This window comes from Scylla paramamosain, chromosome 25 (genome assembly GCF_035594125.1).
Source record: "Scylla paramamosain isolate STU-SP2022 chromosome 25, ASM3559412v1, whole genome shotgun sequence".
Lineage (NCBI taxonomy): Eukaryota > Metazoa > Arthropoda > Malacostraca > Decapoda > Portunidae > Scylla > Scylla paramamosain.
Window position 1 is genome coordinate 415,001 of NC_087175.1, and position 20,000 is coordinate 435,000.

The 20,000-nt window shown below is 46.5% G+C and overlaps 4 protein-coding genes across 5 annotated transcripts in view; 3 read left to right on the forward strand and 1 right to left on the reverse strand.

Moving 5' to 3' along the window:
- LOC135112989 (uncharacterized) overlaps positions 1–4,223 on the forward strand; it is a 20,863-nt gene extending 16,640 nt beyond the window's left edge. Inside the window, 7 exon segments of the mRNA XM_064027909.1 lie at positions 909–1,474; positions 1,477–1,953; positions 1,955–2,386; positions 2,388–2,573; positions 2,576–2,848; positions 2,850–3,245; positions 3,276–4,223. Coding sequence (XP_063883979.1) covers positions 914–1,474; positions 1,477–1,953; positions 1,955–2,386; positions 2,388–2,573; positions 2,576–2,848; positions 2,850–3,245; positions 3,276–3,785 — 2,835 coding nt within the window. The 5' untranslated portion in view covers positions 909–913 and the 3' untranslated portion in view covers positions 3,786–4,223.
- The window catches only part of LOC135113039 (cyclin-I-like), a 110,114-nt gene that overhangs the window by 22,918 nt on the left and 67,196 nt on the right, over positions 1–20,000 (reverse strand). Inside the window, exons 8-9 of the transcript XR_010274695.1 lie at positions 11,138–11,355; positions 6,099–6,249 (exon numbers count right to left, since the gene is read on the reverse strand). The gene's annotated coding sequence lies outside the window, so the exon portion shown is untranslated. The remainder of the gene's footprint in view (positions 1–6,098; positions 6,250–11,137; positions 11,356–20,000) is intronic.
- Positions 8,139–19,448, forward strand: LOC135113037 (4-hydroxybutyrate coenzyme A transferase-like). Of its 2 annotated transcripts, XM_064027969.1 has the most exons (10): positions 8,139–8,423; positions 11,155–11,307; positions 11,729–11,877; positions 12,162–12,257; positions 12,690–12,873; positions 13,282–13,497; positions 14,769–14,906; positions 16,154–16,282; positions 17,060–17,261; positions 18,432–19,448. In XM_064027969.1, the coding sequence occupies exons 1-9, from the start codon at positions 8,291–8,293 to the stop codon at positions 17,248–17,250; spliced, it is 1,389 nt and encodes a 462-aa protein (XP_063884039.1). In that variant the 5' UTR covers positions 8,139–8,290; the 3' UTR covers positions 17,251–17,261; positions 18,432–19,448. The 2 variants fall into 2 exon arrangements, with proteins under 2 accessions (XP_063884039.1, XP_063884038.1); XM_064027968.1 differs by having other exon boundaries at positions 8,140–8,423; positions 17,060–19,448.
- The window catches only part of LOC135112990 (CD151 antigen-like), a 10,897-nt gene continuing 9,421 nt past the window's right edge, over positions 18,525–20,000 (forward strand). The window contains 2 exon segments of the mRNA XM_064027910.1: positions 18,525–18,546; positions 18,939–19,045. Of these exon segments, the coding sequence (XP_063883980.1) occupies positions 18,525–18,546; positions 18,939–19,045 (129 nt within the window).

The window sequence follows — 20,000 nt, forward strand, 5'->3', positions numbered from 1 at the left end:
CACTCGCCCGCCCGTGGCAAATCTCTCAGTTATCACCCTTTGGCAGGACAAGAGGAAGGGTGTGTGTGTGTGTGTGTGTGTGTGTGTGTGTGTGTGTGTGTGTGTGTGCGCGTGTGTCTAACCTTTCTCTCTCTCTCTCTCTCTCTCTCTCTCTCTCTCTCTCTCTCTCTCTCTCTGCACTTATGGTTTTAAACAGAATAATTGCACTGCATGGATAATAAATCTATAATTGTGGTACTTACACACGGAAGCCACACACACACACACACACACACACACACACACACACACACACACACATCAAACTGCACTATCTTAACAATAAACCAATTGTTATTATTATAGCTACACACACAAATTTTCTTGAATATGGCAAGTTACAATTTTACTCTCTCTCTCTCTCTCTCTCTCTCTCTCTCTCTCTCTCTCTCTCTCTCTCTACTCTCTCTCTCTCTCTCTCTCTCTCTCTCTCTCTCTCATGAACAGTTACTGCGCAGATCACCACCACCAGAGCCGAGAGAGAGAGAGAGAGTGTGTGTGTGTGTGTGTGTGTGTGTGTGTGTGTGTATGTGTGTCTTGTGTGTGTGGTCTAAGGAGCAGTATCAGTAGCCAACACACAAGATTACACATTCCTACATGGTAAGAAGGCACATAAACGTTTAGATAATTAAGGAAAAACATTAACATAAAAGTAGTAGTAGTAGTAGTAGTAGTAGTAGTAGTAGTAGTAGTGGTGGTTGTAGTTGTTGTTGTTGTTGTTGTTGTTGCAGCATCAATAGCAGTAATAGTATAACGGCAGTAGCAACATCAGCATCAGTAGCAGTAGTAGTAGTAGTAGCATCAATGGTTGCAGTACCATCAGTACCACCACCACCACCACTACAAATTCCTCTCCCCTCCCCACTCAGGCGCCATGGTGAAGTACGAGGACGAGACGTACAGCTTCCGACTGGTGGCGGCGGCGGAGGACGGGCGCGGCACGCTGAGTGACTGCGGTTCCACGGTGTCCTCCAAGCAGCGCATCGACTCGCTCTTCAGGGACCGCCGCCCTCGCCACGCCCTCGCGCCCACGCCGCCCCTCCATCCGGTGCGGGCGGAACTGGAGCGTATGTTCGGGGGGCGCGACCAGCGTCAGCGCGCCTTCCAGGACGTGCGCGCCACCGTGCAGGCGCAGATTGAGCGGCTCTTTGCCGACGCCTCCAGTGAACCGCTGCTGCCCCGCAAGGACAAGGCACCGCTGCCCCAACTGTCGGCCGCTGCCCCCGCCCGCGCCCCGCCCCCTGCAGCCCCTCCAGGCCCTGACGTCACACGCCGCCATTGTGGCCGACCCTCCCTCGCCCTTCCACACTCCCTCACTCTCCCCCTCCCCCATCCCCACCGCCACAGACCCCCTCCCCGCCTCCCCATACGCCGTCCCCTCCCCTGCACCACACGCCCTCCCCGGGGCGCGACACTCCCTCCCCTACCGTGCCTGACCTGAGCTATGCCGTAGACTACCTTGGGGCGGCTGTGGTGGACGGACGCGCCAGCAGCCTGGGAGCACTGCAGGAGCCCCTGCGGGACCTGTACTACCAGTACCGCGCCGCTGTGGCGCGAGGGGAGGCGCGGCCCGGGGCGGGGCACCTGCACATCACGGCGGAGGGCCTGGCGGTGACGCGGGAGGATGGCCGCCGTCTGCTGGCCAACCCCTTCCCCACCATCGCGGTGTGGGCGGCAGTCAAGCTTGTGACGCGCCGCACACAGGGGGGCGCCGCGCCCGTCACGCACCCCTACCACTACGCCTTCCTGCCGCTCATCAGCGATCCCGAAGCGCAGGACAAGGGCGAGCTGTTCCACCCTCTGAGAGTGCCGCAGCCCACCCTGCTGGCCAGCCGCGCCCACCACCCGCCCATGCTGGCTTGCGTTATGCGCCGCGTGGGTGTGCCGCGCCTGCTGGAATGCCACGCCTTCGTGTTGCCGCTCGGCCGAGGACGCCATCGTGATCGCTGCCAACCTGTACCAGGCGCTGCTGCGCGGTATGGGCGGTAGCAGCCCGCCCTCACGCCCGCCCTCTGACCCGCCCTCAGACACATACAGCGACATGCCGCAGGACGACTCCCGCGCAGTGTTCAGCGACAGCGAGGCCGTGCCCGTGCGGCCGCCGCGCCGGAAACGCGCCTCACGGGCCTCGCGGCGCGGCGCTCCGTCAGGCAGCCTGCGCCGCGCCACCAGCGAGGACATGCTGGGCGGCGGGCGCTACCAGCGCGCCAGCCAGCGTGCCAGCCAGCGGCGACTGCGGCGGTCAGGTCAGCGAGCGAGATGGGCTGGGCGTGGGTGCAGGCGCCGTGGTGGGCAGCGGGGACGTGTACACCAGGGTGGCGCTGCCACGCTCCCGCTCCTTCATGAGCGTGAGTGACAAGTACTGCCTGACGGAGCTCGTGCCAGAGTCGGCGCGGGGCAAGGCAGCAGACGAGGTGCTGCGGCAGGTGGTGACGCCGCGCGGTATGTCCTTCAGCGAGATGGAGCCCGGCCAGCGCGAGGCCCTGCTCAGCCTGGCTCTCACCATGTCTCGCGACGAGATGTACCAGCGCTCAAAAAAACATCCCTGCGCCAGCAGACTCGTGGCAGCAGCAGCGGCGGCGGTGGCACGCTGTCTGAGGGCGAGTGGTCGTCCTCCACGCTGGGCTCGGTGCTCAAAGCCACCAAAACGCTCCCTTCTCACGCCTGGGCTCACGCGCCTCCACGCTGCAGTCCACCCTACCTCAGGGACAAGAAGCTGCCGCTGCGCCGCCTGATGGTGCCCGCCAAGGGCCGCCACGCCCCCAGCCAGGGTCGGTTCGCGCAACGGCGTCCCCAAGACGCCCATGCCACGGCGCGGTACGTCGCGCTCCGGCGGCGACCAGTCCTGTAGCGAGTGTGGTTACGACAGCGAGTGTTCCAGCAAATGTTACTGTTCGTTGCCCCGCAGAGGCGCGCCCACTGGCAAGGGCGCCAACGACAGTGGCGGCAGCGGTGGCTGCAGGAGTGTGGGAGGCAACAGCAGCGGCGGGCCGCAGCTGACTTGCGAGTGTGACACGGAGAGCTGCGCGGAGAGTGAGAAGTGCTACTGCTCCCTGCGCAGGGTGCGACACGACGGCCTACGTCTTTACGCCATCGATCTGGACTCCGAGGACGGACGCGGCCAGCGTGGCGGCGCCCCCCCCGCAGCCACGACTCGCCGCCCAGCCTGTGCAACGGTAGGAGTGACTCCCGCGCCGCTTCCTGGAAGAGGTCCACCAGCTCCCTGAACGGCGGAGGCTCCTCGCCGGGCACCGCCACGCCGCACCGCCACTCTCCCCTCCTCAGGGCGCTCCACGGACTCAGAGACGCCGCGCCGCGCTCCGCCTCCGCCACTCATATCTCCCAGGCGGCGGCGGCGGCACCTCTCCGGCTCGCTGGGGTCGAGGGGCTCGCGTGGGTCCATCCAGGGGGTCATCGCGGGGGGTCTTCGCAGGGGTCGGCCCAGCAAGATCCTGCTGGTGTCCGCGGTGGACCCAAGCGGCCGCGTGGTGTACCGCGGCGCGTCGCAGCGGCAGCAGCACCACCGCCAGGAGGGAGACACCGCCTCCATCCTGTCCATGAAGAAGACGGCGGAGATCGCGGCGCTGTTCTCGGAGCTCAAGCTGAGTCAGACCACCGACCTATTGCAGCCCGACCACCACCACCACCACCACCACCTGCACCGCCAGGACGCCCGCCGCGACCACGACCAAGACAGCGACGACCACCACAACGACGACGACGACTTACTCCACCATGGCCGCTAACAACTCCTTCCTCTTCTCTGACAACATTGAGACCTCCCTCGGCTATCTCCCCTAGGACCCCCCTTCCCTTCCCTAGTCCCCTCCCCTATCCCCCTCCCCTAGGCCCCCTCCCCAACACCCCCAACACACCTATTCCCTCCGTCCTCCCACAAAGCTTCTTAGTTTTCCCAGGTAATTTGTACAACACCTGGCGAGCGTGGCCACTGTTCTCCTCCTCCTCCTCCTCCTCCTCCTCTTCCTCTGAACACACACATTGACTCATCACCACTACCACCATCATCACAATTTCTCAGCTTAATATACACGCAAAAAAAAAAAAAAAAAAAGCCACAAAAAAGTAGCCTCATTTCGAATATGAATTTTCTCTTCCTCTCAAAATTTTGTGAGTGAATAAGAAAAGATTTTGTAAGTTACTCGTTATGCGATATTACTTTCTCTCTCTCTCTCTCTCTCTCTCTCTCTCTCTCTCTCTCTCTCTCTCTCTCTCTCTCTCTCTCTCTCTCTCTCTCTCTCTCTCTCTCTCTCTCATTAATTGTCAATACTAAAAAAACTATGATAAAAACAAATACATAGATAAATAATTAGATAAATAAATAAATAAGTAAAATCAACCGGAACTGTGCAATAATATAAACACACACACGCACACACACACACACACACACACACACATAACCTACCCTATACACACACACACACACACACACACACACACACACACACACACACACACACACACACACACACACACACAGGGCACGGGCAGGGTACCTATGAGGGTATCACGCAATGGTGACCTGACACACTCGGCTGACCAATCACGGCATCAGACAGCTTCCAGGCAGCCAATCAGGAAGCTTCTCTCGCCATGGCCTGATGACGTCATGTGGCTTTTTTATTATTATTATTATTATTATTATTACTATTATTATTATTATTATTATTATTATTATCATTTATTGTTTTTATATCCTCGCTTTCATCTTCCTCTTCCTCGTTTTCCTCCTCTTCCTCCTCTTCCTTTTCCTCCTCTTCTTGTACTTGTTCTTCTCCCTCCTCTTTCTCCTCTTAATTCTACTGCATTCTGATACCACCACCACCACCACCACCACCACCACCATCACAGCCACGCCCCGTCAGTAAATATTCTCTTTATTCATTCCTTCACTTTACTTATCATTTATTTTGAGTTTATTCCATTTTTTTTCTTTCATTGCATTAATAGTTTCTTGAGGAGTCAGCGTCACTATGTATGTATAAGAGTGATGTATTAATAGTATATGTATGTTGTATATTGTATCAAGTATAGTGTATTTTCATTAAGGTTGATTTATACAGTTTTTAATATGAATTTTCGGCATTATTATTATTATTATTATTATTATTATTATTATTATTATTATTATTATTATTATACATTTTTTATTATCATTGTGTTGTTGTCTCTTTCTTCCGTTTTGTTATTATATATAATTATTGTTACATATGTATATAATGCTTTTCGAAGGTGTTATTACTATTATTTTTTTTTCTGTAATTAAAATTAAGTCTCTCATTATAGTTATATTACTTTGCTTTATTCATTATGTCATTATTGTCACTATCATCATCATCACCACTATCATCATCATCATCATCGCTGTTGTTAATGACGTGCACAATACAATCATCACATTATCAATCTCGCATCACTGTCATCATCACTATAATCATTTTCACCGTCATCACTATAGTATTAATGCAAATTATCATCACTTTTACAAAAATGCTTATATTAATGTGTGTGTGGTGTGTGTGTGTGTGTGTGTGTGTGTGTGTGTGTGTGTGTGTGTGTGTGTGTGTGTGTGTGTGTGTGTGTGTGTGTGTGTGTGTGTGTGTGTGTGTGTGTGTGTACAAGTAACGGCGTCCAAGATTGCATTAATAAACAGATATATAAGTAAGTAAATAAATAAATAAGAGAGAGAAAGAGAGAGAGAGAGAGAGAGAGAGAGAGAGAGAATTACTGTCAATATTGTTACTGTTATTGTTGTTGTTGTTTTCATTGTTACTGTACATACGTCATCTATAATAACAACACCACATACAACTCTTTTCTGTTGTATGATTGTATTTTTATATATTAAAAGAAAACTTCTCTTCCGTCCATCCTTTTCTCCTTCCTTTCCTACCTTCCATCCATCCATCCATCCTTCTTTCCCTCTCTCCATCTCTCCTTCCACCTATCCATTCATCAGTTTTTTTTTTTTTTTTAATGTATAGTCTTGTATAATGTTCAAATATTTCTACATTAATAAAGTTCTGTTGAAAATTTACCTTTTATTCTTGAAGCCTTTAGTCTAGTCCATTCCAGTCCATTCCAGTTCACCCCCAGTCCATTCCAGTCCTTTCCAGTCCATTCCAGTCTGTGGCAGTTTTTCTTCTTTCGTGTTATTTTCCAAACTTTTACGGCAATTCCACACAGTCACTGGAAAAAGAGAGAGAGAAATTATAGTAGTAGTAGTAGTAGTAGTAGTAGTAGTAGTAGTAGTAGTAGTAGTAGTAGATAGGAACACAGGAACATAAGAAGGTGGGAACATAAGAACGAAAAAAAAAAAAAATGAAAGTTGCATCCCCTTCTTCAAATGTCGAGGTCCAGGAAGGGAGGCGCCATCAGTCTTACACTAACACACTTTCTTTCTTTATTCTATTATTTATTTACTTATTTGACTATTTATCTAGTGGTGTATTTATCTGTTACATATTAGAAGCGTAGCAATATTTCTCCTGTAATATTCACAAGTCCACGCTTACTCACACCAGGTTTTCTGTTATTAGTTTGTTTGCTTTGTGTTTTTTTTTTTTTCATCTTTCCTTGCGTATCTGATTGTTCTTTTCATCTAATACAGTGTGGTATAGCTGCAGCCTGTGAGCTGATGAGTTATTCGTAGCCTGCAAGCTTTCATACTAATATATTGATTCAATAAAATGGAGCATCTGTAATTCTAAACAAAATTATATATATATATATATATATATATATATATATATATATATATATATATATATATATATATATATATATATATATATATATATATATATATATATATATATATTTGTTTATTTATTTTTATTTTCTTTTACATTATTTATCATTATTAATGACTCTCAGCTTTAATGTTCAGTGGCATTATAGTCCACAGTGTCTAAGAAGCTGCGCCACGCTAACAGAGCAGCAGCAGTGTGTCTTCATATCTAACGCAGTCCACGCTCGCTTATACCACGTTTTCTGTTACAGTTTCTCTTCATTCTATTCGCAGCGGAGACTTAACCAAAGTATGTATTTTGACGATTACTAGACGTCACTAGAAAATTCATGAACTTTTCCATCACCTGCATTCTCCATCACCTGCATCCACAATGAACTTCCTTAGGAATGAAAATCTGGAGAAAGAATGGTTTGAAAAATTAGGCTACTATACTATATTTCTTCATTTTGCCTTCTATATATTTTGCAAAATATATAAAAATCTTTATATATCTAAACAGATTCTGCTCTTTTTTTTGTTATAAGAATTGTGTCTTCCCAAGGGGGTGTTTTGTATTCTTTTCAATATTCCTTAACCTTTCTAACTTTCATTTCTAAAGATCCTATAAAATTTCCAAGACTCCACGTGCGGTTACTAACAGGACAATCATTAAATAACACAATTCACAAGAGTCAAGGTTGACACAAGGGGACATAACCTTAATAATTCCAATCCAGTACAGCGCAGTGGCCGTCTGACCTTCTCACGGCCAATAAATGTTGCAAGGCTTCACGTGCGCTTACTAACACACACACACACACACACACACACACACACACACACACACACACATCTTTCCTGGCACTCTTCCCGTATCCCTCTCCTTCTCTCTCTTCCTCTCCTCCCACACCCACACATGTTCATAATCTCTGTTCATATATACCAGATTTTCTTTTTTTTTTCTTTTTTTTTTATGAACAATAGACGCGTTGTATTCAGACAGACAGACATACAGACAGACAGACAGACAGACACTCATATATTTTTCTTTCTTTCTTTATCTTATTTTTTTTTCATCCTCTCTCTCTCTCTCTCTCTCTCTCTCTCTCTCTCTCTCTCTCTCTCTCTCTCTCTCTCTCTCTCTCTCTCTCTCTCTCCTTCAACAGGTGACAATAAAGAAAATAAATATTTATCTCACTTGTGCATGTGTGTGAGTGTGTGTGTGCGAGTGAGAATATGTGCGCGTGAATATACTTGCAACACATCCGCTGATAAAGGAACCACACACAAACACACACACACACACACACACACACACTAAAGACATATCGATCTGGCGGCGGCTGGCTCAGAGGAGGACAGTCAGTCAGTGTGTAGGTAACCGCCGTGTAAGCAGGACGTGTGTGCCGGGGGTTCAGCGGCTCACAGCACACACACACATTCACAAACACACACTCACAGTCACTCACACGGTCACAGTTTGAGACAGAAGGGATAATGGCGAGGTGGCTGCCGAGGCTTAAGTCTGGCGTAAGAAATTATTATTCTTATTCCTCCGAGCCTTTCCACCCTCTCAAAAGGGCGCCGGCGTGGAAGTCGGCAGATGAAGCTGTGTCGGTCATTAAGTCAGGTGAGTGAGTGAGTCAGTAAATGAACGAGTCAGTAGGTCATTAGCGTCATTAGGTCAGTTAGCGGGAGGGTCTGTTAGGGTAAGTTAGGTTAAGGTCATTAGGTCAGTCATTCGGTCATTCAATCAGTCAGTCATTCAGCCAAGATGTGAAAGGATAGTGAGCGAGTGAGAAATGTCAAGCTTAGGTTAGGTCGGTCAGTCAGTCAGTCAGTCAGTCGCTGAGTTAGTAAATCATTCAGTTATTTGTGGAAGAAATTTTTTGTTATCTGGATTGTCAGTCAGTCAGTCGTTGAGTTAATAAATCATTCGGTTGTATGAGAGGATATTTTTTCGCTATCTGGTTTGTCAGTCAGTCAGTCAGGCAACAGATGAGTTAGCCAGTAAGTCAGTCGATAAATGAAAGAGGTTACGAGAATATGGAGTCACGGGGAAGCAGGATATTTCTTAATCAGTCAGTCAGTTAGTCAATCAGTCAGTCAGTCAGTCAGTCAGTCATTCAGCATATAAGTAGTTGAAAGAGCCGTTTGTTTAGGCGGTTGATTGGTCACTCAGTCAGCCGGTCGATATTTCAGTCAGTCAGTCAAATAAGCCAGTCAGTCAGCCAGCCAGCTAGTCAGTTATTGTCACTCCTAGTCATTAAATTTGCATGTAGGTCAAAGGGTCAACCAGTTAGTCAATTAGTCAATCAATAAGTCAATCAGGGAATCAGTCAGCCATCCACTCACTACTTCATTCAGTTAATAAGCACATAAACTACTTTGTCAGTCTGTCAGTCAGTGAAATATTTGGCCAAGAGATTAGTCAGTCAGTCAGTCAGTCAGTCAGTCAGGCAGTTAGTCAGGCAGTCAGCCAGTCAGTCAGTCAGTCTTACAATGCTTTCAACTAAACACTGACTCATTAGTATTAAACATGATTTTTTTATTTGCAAGTTTAAGTAATGATTAGATAGCACATCCTGCTCTCTCTCTCTCTCTCTCTCTCTCTCTCTCTCTCTCTCTCTCTCTCTCTCTCTCTCTCTCTCTCTCTCTCTCTCTCTCTCTCTCTCTCTCTCTCTCTCTCGAATGTTACCTTGCTATCTCACTCACTCTAAATATACCTCCATGCCTACCCTCCCTCCTTCCCTCCCTTTCCTCCACTTACTTTCCCTCTTCCTTCTTCCCTCCCATATTTAGCTTCATTCATTACTCTCCCTCTCTTTCTCTCTCTTTCCTATCTTAATTTATTCCTCTTCCACATGTTTGTTTTCTCAATTTCCCTTTCTTCGTTAATATTTTCATTTCATTTTTATTTCCTTGCCTCTCTCTCTCTCTCTCTCTCTCTCTCTCTCTCTCTCTCATCTCTCTCTCTCTCTCTCTCTCTCTCTCTGGCTTAAAAAGTATAATCTCGTTTACAATATTCTCTCCTTCCCCCCCCTCCCTGCCACGCTCCCTCACCTCTCCCTCTCCTCCCCTTCCCTCTCCCTTGCACTACCTCTCCCCCTCCCTCCCTCCCTCCCATCTACCTGTCTGGAGGTCGAAAGGTAGGGCACACAGTTATAATTATAGACAGGTGTCCCCCACTCATCCTGTCACGTGTGTCTCAAGGCTTTCGTCACCGCCATCGTTATCACCCACATTCATTGCCTTTACTGCTGTCATCATCATCATCATCACCACCATTGCCATGTTCGTCACTTTCACTGCTACTACTGCCACTTCTCCTCCTGCTGCTACTGATACTAATTTTATTCTTACTACTACTACTACTACTACCACTACTATTACTACTACTGCTGCTACTACTACTACTAATAGTAATAATATAATAATAATAATAAAAGTAGCAGTAGTAGTTGTAATAATCATAATCATAATAATAATAATAATAATAATAATAATAATAATAATAATAATAACAATAATAGTAATAACAATGAACCAAAATAACCATATTATCAAATTCCGGTAAAAATTTCTATAAAAAAATTCTCTCTCTCTCTCTCTCTCTCTCTCTCTCTCTCTCTCTCTCTCTCTCTCTCTCTCTCTCTCTCTCTCTCACCAAGCTGAACGTCTAGGTAGCCTTAATCATTAATATCCTAGCTAGCCTACTTTGTATTAGTTTGTATAGGTAACCAGAAACAAGAGAGTAGGCGTTAGGCTAGCGAGAGCGGCGGCGTGCGATCTTCCCTTGTGTTCCCTTGTGACTGTCTCTCCCCGGGTCCCGAGCGGAGAAAAGTCTACGGTGCGAGCAGTCCGCGTTTCATTTACTCCACGGGTTAACTTTGCCACACTTCACCCTTTGGTTTGCTGTTGTGTTCCAAGTGTTTCCATGCACTATTATTGTTGATGTTATTGTTGTTGTTATTGTTGTTGTTATTATTGTTGTTATTACTATTATTACTATTATTATTGTTGTTACTGTTACTACTACTACTACTACTACTACTATTACTACTACTACCACCACTATAGTTTTCTCTCTCTCTCTCTCTCTCTCTCTCTCTCTCTCTCTCTCTCTCTCTCTCTCTCTCTCTCTCTCTCTCTCTCTCTCTATCTATCTATCTATCTATCTATCTATCTATCTTTCATCCATCTATCTATAACTAACTAACAAACTTCCTAACTAGATAAGAGAACAAATAAATAAACAAATAAACAAACAAACAAACAGAGGAATGAATAAACAAACACCTACCAATCTATTCATCTACTTATCAATCATTATCAGCACCTCACCTGCGTCCCTTCGTCAGGAGATGTAGTGTTCATCCACGGAGCGGCCGCCACGCCCCTCAAGCTGGTGGAGGCCATGACGGAACACGGCAAAAGGGCGGCACTCAAAGATGTCTCAGTCTGCCACATACACACGGAGGGGCCCGCACACTACACCGACCCGTCATGCGAAGGTTGGTGGAGTTCAATGGAGTGGAGTGGCCGAGTGAGTGGGTGGGTGTCTGTAAAGGGTAATTTTTGTGAGAGGTTAGGTTAGTAGTAGTGGTGGTAGTAGTGGTAGTAGTAGTAGTGGTAGCGGTGGTAGTAGTGGTAGTAGTAGCAGTAGTAGGTGGATAAGTACAGTATCAATAATTGCAATAATAGTTTGCAGGTGTGTGTGTGTGTGTGTGTGTGTGTGTGTGTGTGTGTGTGTGTGTGTGTGTGTGTGTGTGTGTGTGTGTGTGTGTTGTATCTAATCTAGCATTGGAATTTAGCTCATAATCAATCTCTTTCTCTCCCTCCCTCCCTCCCTCCCTCCCTCCCTCCCTCCCTGCCTGCCTTCCTCCCTCCCTCCCTCCCTCCCTCCTTCCCTCTCCCTCTCCCTCTCTCTGGCAGGTATCTTTCGCAGCAACTCTTTCTTCATCGGGTCAAACTGCCGGCGAGCCATCAATGACGGGCGGGCAGACTATGTGCCCATCTTCCTCTCAGAGATCCCGTTACTCTTCCACAAGAACATCATCAACATAGACGTGGCGCTCGTGCAGGTGAGGAGGTGGTGGTGGTGGTGGACGGTGAGGGTGATAGAAGATTATTAGCTCTGTCTGTTTGTCTGTCTATCAATCTGTGTCTGTTTGTCTTCCTGCCTATCTATCTCCCTCTCTATCTGTCTGTTTACCTATCTATCTCCCTCTCTATCTGTCTATCTCTCTACCTATTTATCTACTTATCTCTCTATCTACGTACCTAACTGTCTGTCTATGTCTATCTGTCTATCTGTCTACCTGTCTCTGTCTGTCTGCCTCTCTCTCTCTATCTCCGTCTATTGCAGGTTTCCCCGCCAGACAAGCACGGGTTCTGCTCTCTCGGGACAAGTGTAGATTGCGCAAGAGCGGCGGTGCAGAATGCCAAGTACATTATAGGCCAAGTAAGTAGTAGTAGTAGTAGTAATAGTAGTAGTAGTAGTAGTAGTAGTAGTAGTAGTAGTGGTGGTGTTGCAATCCTCCTCGTCCTCCTCCTCCGCTAGGTGCACTTTTCTCATCTTACTCCTCCACCTCTAGTTATAAATAGCACTTCTCTCCACCTCCACCTCCTCCTCCTCCTCCTCTCCGCATCCTCATCTCCAAATCCTCGACTTCCATCACCACCACCACTACCTCCATCTCTCATCTCCTCCAAGTCCTCCCCCTCTCTCCCTCATCACCTTCTCCAACCCACCTCCACATCTCCAAAATCTATCACCTTCTGTTCCTCCAGTCCTCCACATTTTTATCATCCACATCATTCTCCTCTATTTCCTCACCACTCCATATCACCACCACCACCACCAGCACCTCACACTCCCCTCCTCCTCCGTCAGGTCAACCCGTGCATGCCCCGGACATTTGGTGACGGAGTGATTCACAAGAGCCACTTTGATGCCATGGTGGACGGCCTGGACAACCTGCCCGAGCACTGCCCCAAGGAACGCTCAGACGTGGAGAATGAGATCGGCAGACTTATCGCAGAGGAGCTGGTGGACAACGGCGCTACGCTACAGATGGGTGGGTGTCCGAAGCCTTCTCTGAAACACGCACGCACGCACGCACGCTATCACACCCCCTCTTCCTCCTCCCTACCCCTCACCCGACACACACACACACGCACACACACACTCTTCCTCCCCCCCACTAACACGCACAAACAAGCACAATAGCCTATACACACACACACACACACACACACACCTCCTAGCCCTCTTCTCACCCCCGCCCATCCACCCACCCACCCACCCACCCACCCACCCACAGCTCCCTAGAAACCACAGCCATTACATGTATCCTCTCTCTCTCTCTCTCTCTCTCTCTCTCTCTCTCTCTCTCTCTCTCTCTCTCCACCACAGTCAACACTAACTCCTCTACCTTCCATCTCTCCCTCTCTCTCCCTTTCTCTACCTCTCCCTCTCTCCCTAGGTATCGGAAACATCCCTGACGCAGTGCTGGCCTCGCTCAAGGGACACAAGGATCTGGGCGTGCACTCGGAGATGTTCAGTGACGGCGTGGTGGACCTGGTGGAGGCGGGCTGCGTCACCAACACACACAAGTTCTATCACCCGGGCAAGATCACTGGAAGTTTCCTGGTCGGCACAAGGAGACTGTTTGATTTCGTCGATAATAATCCTTTTGTGGGTGCGTGACTGTGTGTGTGTGTGTGTGTGTGTGTGTGTGTGTGTGTGTGTGTGTGAGGGAGGGAGGAGTTATTGATAGCGTGAGTGAGTGAATGATTCCGTGACTGACTGAGAGAGAGAGAGAGAGGAGAGAGAGAGAAAAAATTGGTCGTTTAGACAGTTTGTTAGTTAATGAGTGAGTGACTGACTGACTGAATGACTGACTAAGTAGATGAATGAGAGAGTGAATAAGAGAGATGGGGAGAGGAAAGATGTGTAGAAGAGAGAAATGAGAGTGGAAAAGAGTAGTTAGAGGAGAAAGAGAGGTACAGGAAGGAGAGAAAGAGAGGAGAAAAGGAGGGAGAGGAGGAGGAACGAGGCAGAGAGTGAGATTGGAGGGGTGGGGGTGTCGGGAGAGGAATAAGAGGGGACACGGAAGAGAAAAGGAATAAAGAGAGAGAGGAGGGGGAAGAGAGAGGGAGAGGGAGGAGATATAGATGGAGGAAGGGGCAGGGAGGAGAGGAGGAGGGGGTATAGGAGAGCTGTTATCCCTCCCTCCCTCCTTCCCTCCCTCCCTCCCTCTCCTTCTCTCTAGCCGGCAGTTGTACCATACATACATACTATCATTGATCCATCCCCTCTCTCTCTCTCTCTCTCTCTCTCTCTCTCTCTCTCTCTCTACATGACCCAGTTGTTAAGGTTACAAAATTAACTCATCAGTCTCTCGTTCCCTTTTCCTTAATTCTGTGTTTGTTTTTCCTCGTTTCTCTATTTACTCGTCCGTCTTTCCTTGTCATCATTCACCAAAACTTTTTCTTCTTTCCTCCACTTATTCCTTCCTTTCTTTCTCTCTCCACTCCTTCATTCCATCTTTTTTTTTTCATTCGTTTACTCCATTCATCTTTTCACCCACCAAAACCCTTCCTCTCTTTGTTCTTTCTTCCATTCCTTCCTTTCTTTCTTTTTCCCTCCACTCTCGCATGCCTTCCATCCCTCCCTCCCTTAGTCTCTTTTATCAGGTATTGCTTCCTCCCTTCCTTCTCTCCGTTAAAAGCATCCTTCCTCCTTTCCTCTTTTCCTTCCTTTCCTTCCTTCAACCTAAGAAAACAAACATAATGGAGATACAATTAGCTTACAGGCCTACACATGACAAACCCTAACAATAATAAAAATAAATAATAATAATAATAATAATAATAATAACAATAATAATAATAATAACTAGCAAATTACACTTCTATATCTCCATCCCCCCTTCAGTGACTCCTTCAGTAATCTCTCCCTACGTTGCAGTGATGTGTGATGTCTCCTTCGTCAACAACATCCCAGTCATAGCCAAGAACCCTCGCATGACAGCCATCAACTCCTGCATCGAGGTGGACTTGACTGGCCAGGTCGTCTCTGATTCCATCGGCACCAGGATGTACTCTGGTAAAGGCTCTGTCTGTGTGTGAGAGAGAGGGAGTGTGCCTATCTGTCTGTTTCTACCTATATCTATTCATCTATGTCTATTTCTGTATGCAAGTACCTACCTATCTAACTATCTAACCACATATACCTAAGTACCTACTTATATTTTATCTGTACGTATCTATTTACCTATCCCTCTACCTATAAACCTACCTATCTATCACTATATTTATCTGTATCTACGTGTGTGTGTGTGTGTGTGTGTGTGTGTGTGTGTGTGTGTTCCCTTCCCTCCATCAGTACCCCATCTCAACAGTACAATCACTTCTACTCACATTTCACCTTTCCTTCGATCCTCCGCGGCTTATGTAACCAGCGTGACCCGTGTGACCTCTACGATGTGCACAAGGTCACCGGTCAGGAGCTCTCCTTTAACACGGTACACACACAGACAGACAGACGGATACCTACGTACACCTACACACGCTGCTCCCTGGCGACGTAGTAAACCAAGCACTGAGTAATACGTTTGACAGTGATGTGCTTGTGATTCGAGTTCTGAAACGCTTCGCCCTCTCTCTCTCTCGATCACCACGACTGCTTTCCAGGGCCACTGAGATGAATAGCCGGGTTGTCACGAGTGTTTCTCCTGTCGATATTGCAGAAATCTTGTTAATCTGTTACTAAGCCATAAAAACAGTCTTAAAAACTCGTGTAACTTCAACTAGAGCCTTTTGAGTGTAGTGGAAGTGCGGGGGAGAGAAGTCTTTTAGAATACTGTCATGTCTTTTCTCGTTTTCTCTCTTTAAAGAAGCACTTGTTTCCTCGCTACTGTTCTTGGTGATCTTGTCTGGTGTCCTTCACATATTTGAGATGGTAATGTGGTGTGTGTGTGTGTGTGTGTGTGTGTGTGTGTAGTGAACTAGTGATGGGTGTTGTGGTGAGGGCAAGGAATAATTACGATGTTTTCCTGTGGTGAATAAGTTTGGCTCTCTCTCTCTCTCTCTCTCTCTCTCTCTCTCTCTCTCTCTCTCTCTCTCTCTCTCTCTCTCTCTCTCTCTCTCTCCATATACACAATTAAGATATACTTATATGTCTGTCTGTCTCTATGTGTGTGTGTGTGTGTGTGTGTGTGTGTGTGTGTGTCTGTGTGCCCCAAATTCCCACACGCACAGTGTAGTTAACATGCATACAGTTGCCATACATATCTCCTTTTACTATTATTATTCTCTTATTATGCATAACTAACAGGTGTGTGTGCATTGCAGGTGTGGGCGGCCAGGTGGACTTCATAAGGGGCGCTGCAGTGGGGCGGGACGGGCTGGGCAAACCAATCCTAGCCATGCCTTCCACCACAAGCAGGGGAGAGTCGAAGATTGTTCCTTTCCTTAAGCAGGGTAAGTTATAGAGCACTGTATACTCTCTCTCTCTCTCTCTCTCTCTCTCTCTCTCTCTCTCTCTCTCTCTCTCTCTCTCTCTCTCTCTCTCTCTCTCCCATCCACTCAGCGATCCACCGATTCACCCATTTTTCCACCTATTAAAAAAATATCCATCCACACACCAGTTCAACCACCCACTTACCCATCCACCCACGCATCCACCTATCCACCCACACAACAGTTCATCCAACCAACCATTCACACATACATCCACCCACACATTTCTCCACCCACCTCTCCATAGCACAGTACGTATACACTTAATATTTAGCGGATGTTACTTAGCGAATGGTCAACGGCAGTGTGTATGTGTGTGTGTGTGTGTGTGTGTGTTTGTTGCCGTCACGCTCTTTTCCTCTCTTTTCCCCTGTGTATCTGGCCAATCACAAGACGCCACATCTCCCGGTAGACAGGCGGGAAACACTTCACATTGGGCAGCTCCTGTACTGATTATGAAATATTCCTCTCGCTAACCTTCCTAATGCCGTCCACCCTTCCATCCATCTATTATCGAACTACCTATTTATCTATTTATCTATACACTTATCTATCTATCCATCCATCTACCCACCCGCCAACTCACCCATCCACGAAGCCACCCATCTCTCCACACACACTCTCACATAATCACCCACCTAACCACCCATCCATCCACTCACTAAATCACTCACCCACTCGGTCAGTCAGACCCAACTACTCACCCTTGCATCTCCCACCCTTGCATCTCCCACACAGGCGGCGGCGTGGTCACAACAAGGGCTCACGTGCACTACCTGGTCACGGAGTGGGGCATTGCATATCTCTTCGGCAAGAACCTGCGTCAGCGCGCTTACCACCTCATCAAGATTGCCCACCCCGACCACCGCGAGGCTCTGAGGAAGGCGTCGTTTGAGAGGCTGAAATGCATGCCCTCCCCTGACCCGTAGAGAGGGAAAAGGTGACGGTGTGTGACGGAGAGGAGGAGGGAAAAGGTTGTGATGCATGATAGATAGATAGAGGGGGGAGGGAGAGGGGCTGTTGTGTGTGTGTGTGTGTGTGTGTGTGTGTGTGTGTGTGTGTAGAAGAATAAGTGATGGTGTGATGTATGACTGAAGAGAGAGAGAGAGAGAGAGAGAGAGAGAGAGAGAGAGAGAGAGAGAGAGAGAGAGAGAGATTGGGAGGTGTGGAGAAAGGAATGAGTGAATGGGTGAGTGGGTGGAACAAGTAGAGAGAGAGAGAGAGAGAGAGAGAGGAGGAGAGAGAGAGTAGTAGTTGTTATTGAGAGAATAAATGAACGAGGGATAAGGAAAGAGATAAGTTCTGAGAGAGAGAGAGAGAGAGAGAGAGAGAGAGAGAGAGAGAGAGAGAGAGAGAGTTATAATATCAGTGAGAACAGTATTGCCAGCAGCTAGTCATATATTTATTAGCCAACGTATGTCGATGTGTTTCTGACGTCATAATAATCTTCATGGAAACCTACTATAAATATTTCTGCCAAAGATACAAGCATGAATATTTTTGTAGAGATAATATGTATAAAGAAGCCAAATATTCTTAAGACGGATAGGTAAAAACATACATAACACCTATTATTATTATTATTATTATTATTATTATTATTATTATTATTATTATTATCATTATTTTTATTTTATTCATTTTTTTTATGGAGAAGAGGAAGTTCAACATTATTTTATTTTATTTTTTTTAAGTTTATCATTTTCCCTCTTTATTTACGTTTCATGAACCAGCTTTAACACACACACCCACTCACACACATACACACACACACACATTACACACACACATTACAGTACCACCAAACAGGATAATCAAATATATATACTACCATACCACTACCTAACCTATGTACTACCAAACTAAATGCACGTAGATCTAGCCACACCACGCCGCACGCTGCCTTATACTCTTCATAGGCTCATCTGCTGAACCCTTCCCTTGTACGACTAGATTATTTATGTTGTGTAAGTCTTTTGGTGGAGAGTCTGTGATTAGGAAGAGTTCTGGAAATATTTTGCTTTTGATTTACATAAACAAGACTAGATCACTGTTTCATCTTTTGCCAGTTGGTCATTCACGTACATAAATTGCTGTTACTCCACGCCAGGCTGATCTCCTCCTCGTAGCTTCCTGCCTGCCGTCGACCGCACGATAGCTGTTGCCTCATACGAGTGATTAGAATCGGTTTGACTGGGCAGGAATGACACAACAGCCACTGGAAGGTCTGAAATATACTCCATCGTTCACTTGTTTTGTTGTTACTGCCATGGGATCTTTCGTAATTTTATTGTCAACTTGCACATAACATTTCACTAGACGACAGTAACGGAGTAGAAATAGAATAACAATCCCACTGAAAGGTTTAAAATATCCCCTCATTTGCTCGTTTTGCTGTCACGGGCACAATTTCTTTCATATTAATTATAAACATGCACAATAACATTTCACAAGCACCGAATGACAAACACTGAAGATGAACAAAACAAAAGCTACCGAAAGTTTTCACATACTAGACGAGAATACCTATAAAAAACCCCTTCAGAAACTCTATACTATCATTCACTAATAAACTAACACATATCTTTTGAAACTGCACTCTAGATCTACACCACAGCATTTCTTTTTGAGCTTAAGAGAAAGACACGGCAGGCAGAGAGTCAGAGGGAGGCTGTCTCGTTCCTTTGTGTTTATAAGAATACTGAGGAGACTGGAGAGGGTTGGGTGGTGGGGGGGGGGATGGAATTGGTTGGTACCCTGGCCCCTTACTCTGTCCTTATTGGTAGTCCTCGTTTACAACACCCACGGAACGCGGTGGTGGTAGTAATTGATGATGATAAAGGTGATGATGATGATGATGATGATGGTGATGATGATGATGCGTAGTTGGATGAGATATTGCGTTATTTGTGTTACTAATGCTTTGTTCCTGATTATTAGTCTTGATGTTGCTTGTGTTGTTGTTGTTGGTGGTGTTGTTGTTGTTGCGATGATGAGATTTAATGTTATATATTTTCCATGTGATATTATTATGATTTTTTTTTTCTTTATTCATTCATTCTTTTTTCTTGATTTTTTTTTTTCTGATATGTAACTATATAATGAAATAAAGGATATGTATTTTGAATTATGTTTTTCTCTTCACTTCCTCACCTCATATTCTCTCTCTCTCTCTCTCTCTCTCTCTCTCTCTCTCTCTCTCTCTCTCTCTCTCTCTCTCTCTCTCTCTCTCTCTCTCTCAGAAAAGAAGAAACTCATCCACTACTTATTCAACCACATCCACCCACACCCATCCACTCAGCCTATCAATCATATTCCTCACCAACAGCCATAACCTCATCCATCTATCCACTGACTCACACTCACCCACCCACCCACCCACCTCCACTAGCTCACCTATCCAGCCATCCACTCAACTACATCCACCTTTCCATATTCACTATCAACCTATCCATCCTCCACCAACCTACTCACTCATTCATGCTCATCCACCCAACCACTTAGCCATCCATCAAGCTACTCATCTAAACCAAAGCCATCATCCACACCTTATCCACAGCCTTGATCACCCATGCCCTCCACTCACCCAGCCACTCAGAGACTCATAACAAAACAAAATAAACATCTATATTCCTGCAAACACTGTACATATGTATCTAACATAACTTTATTTTACGCA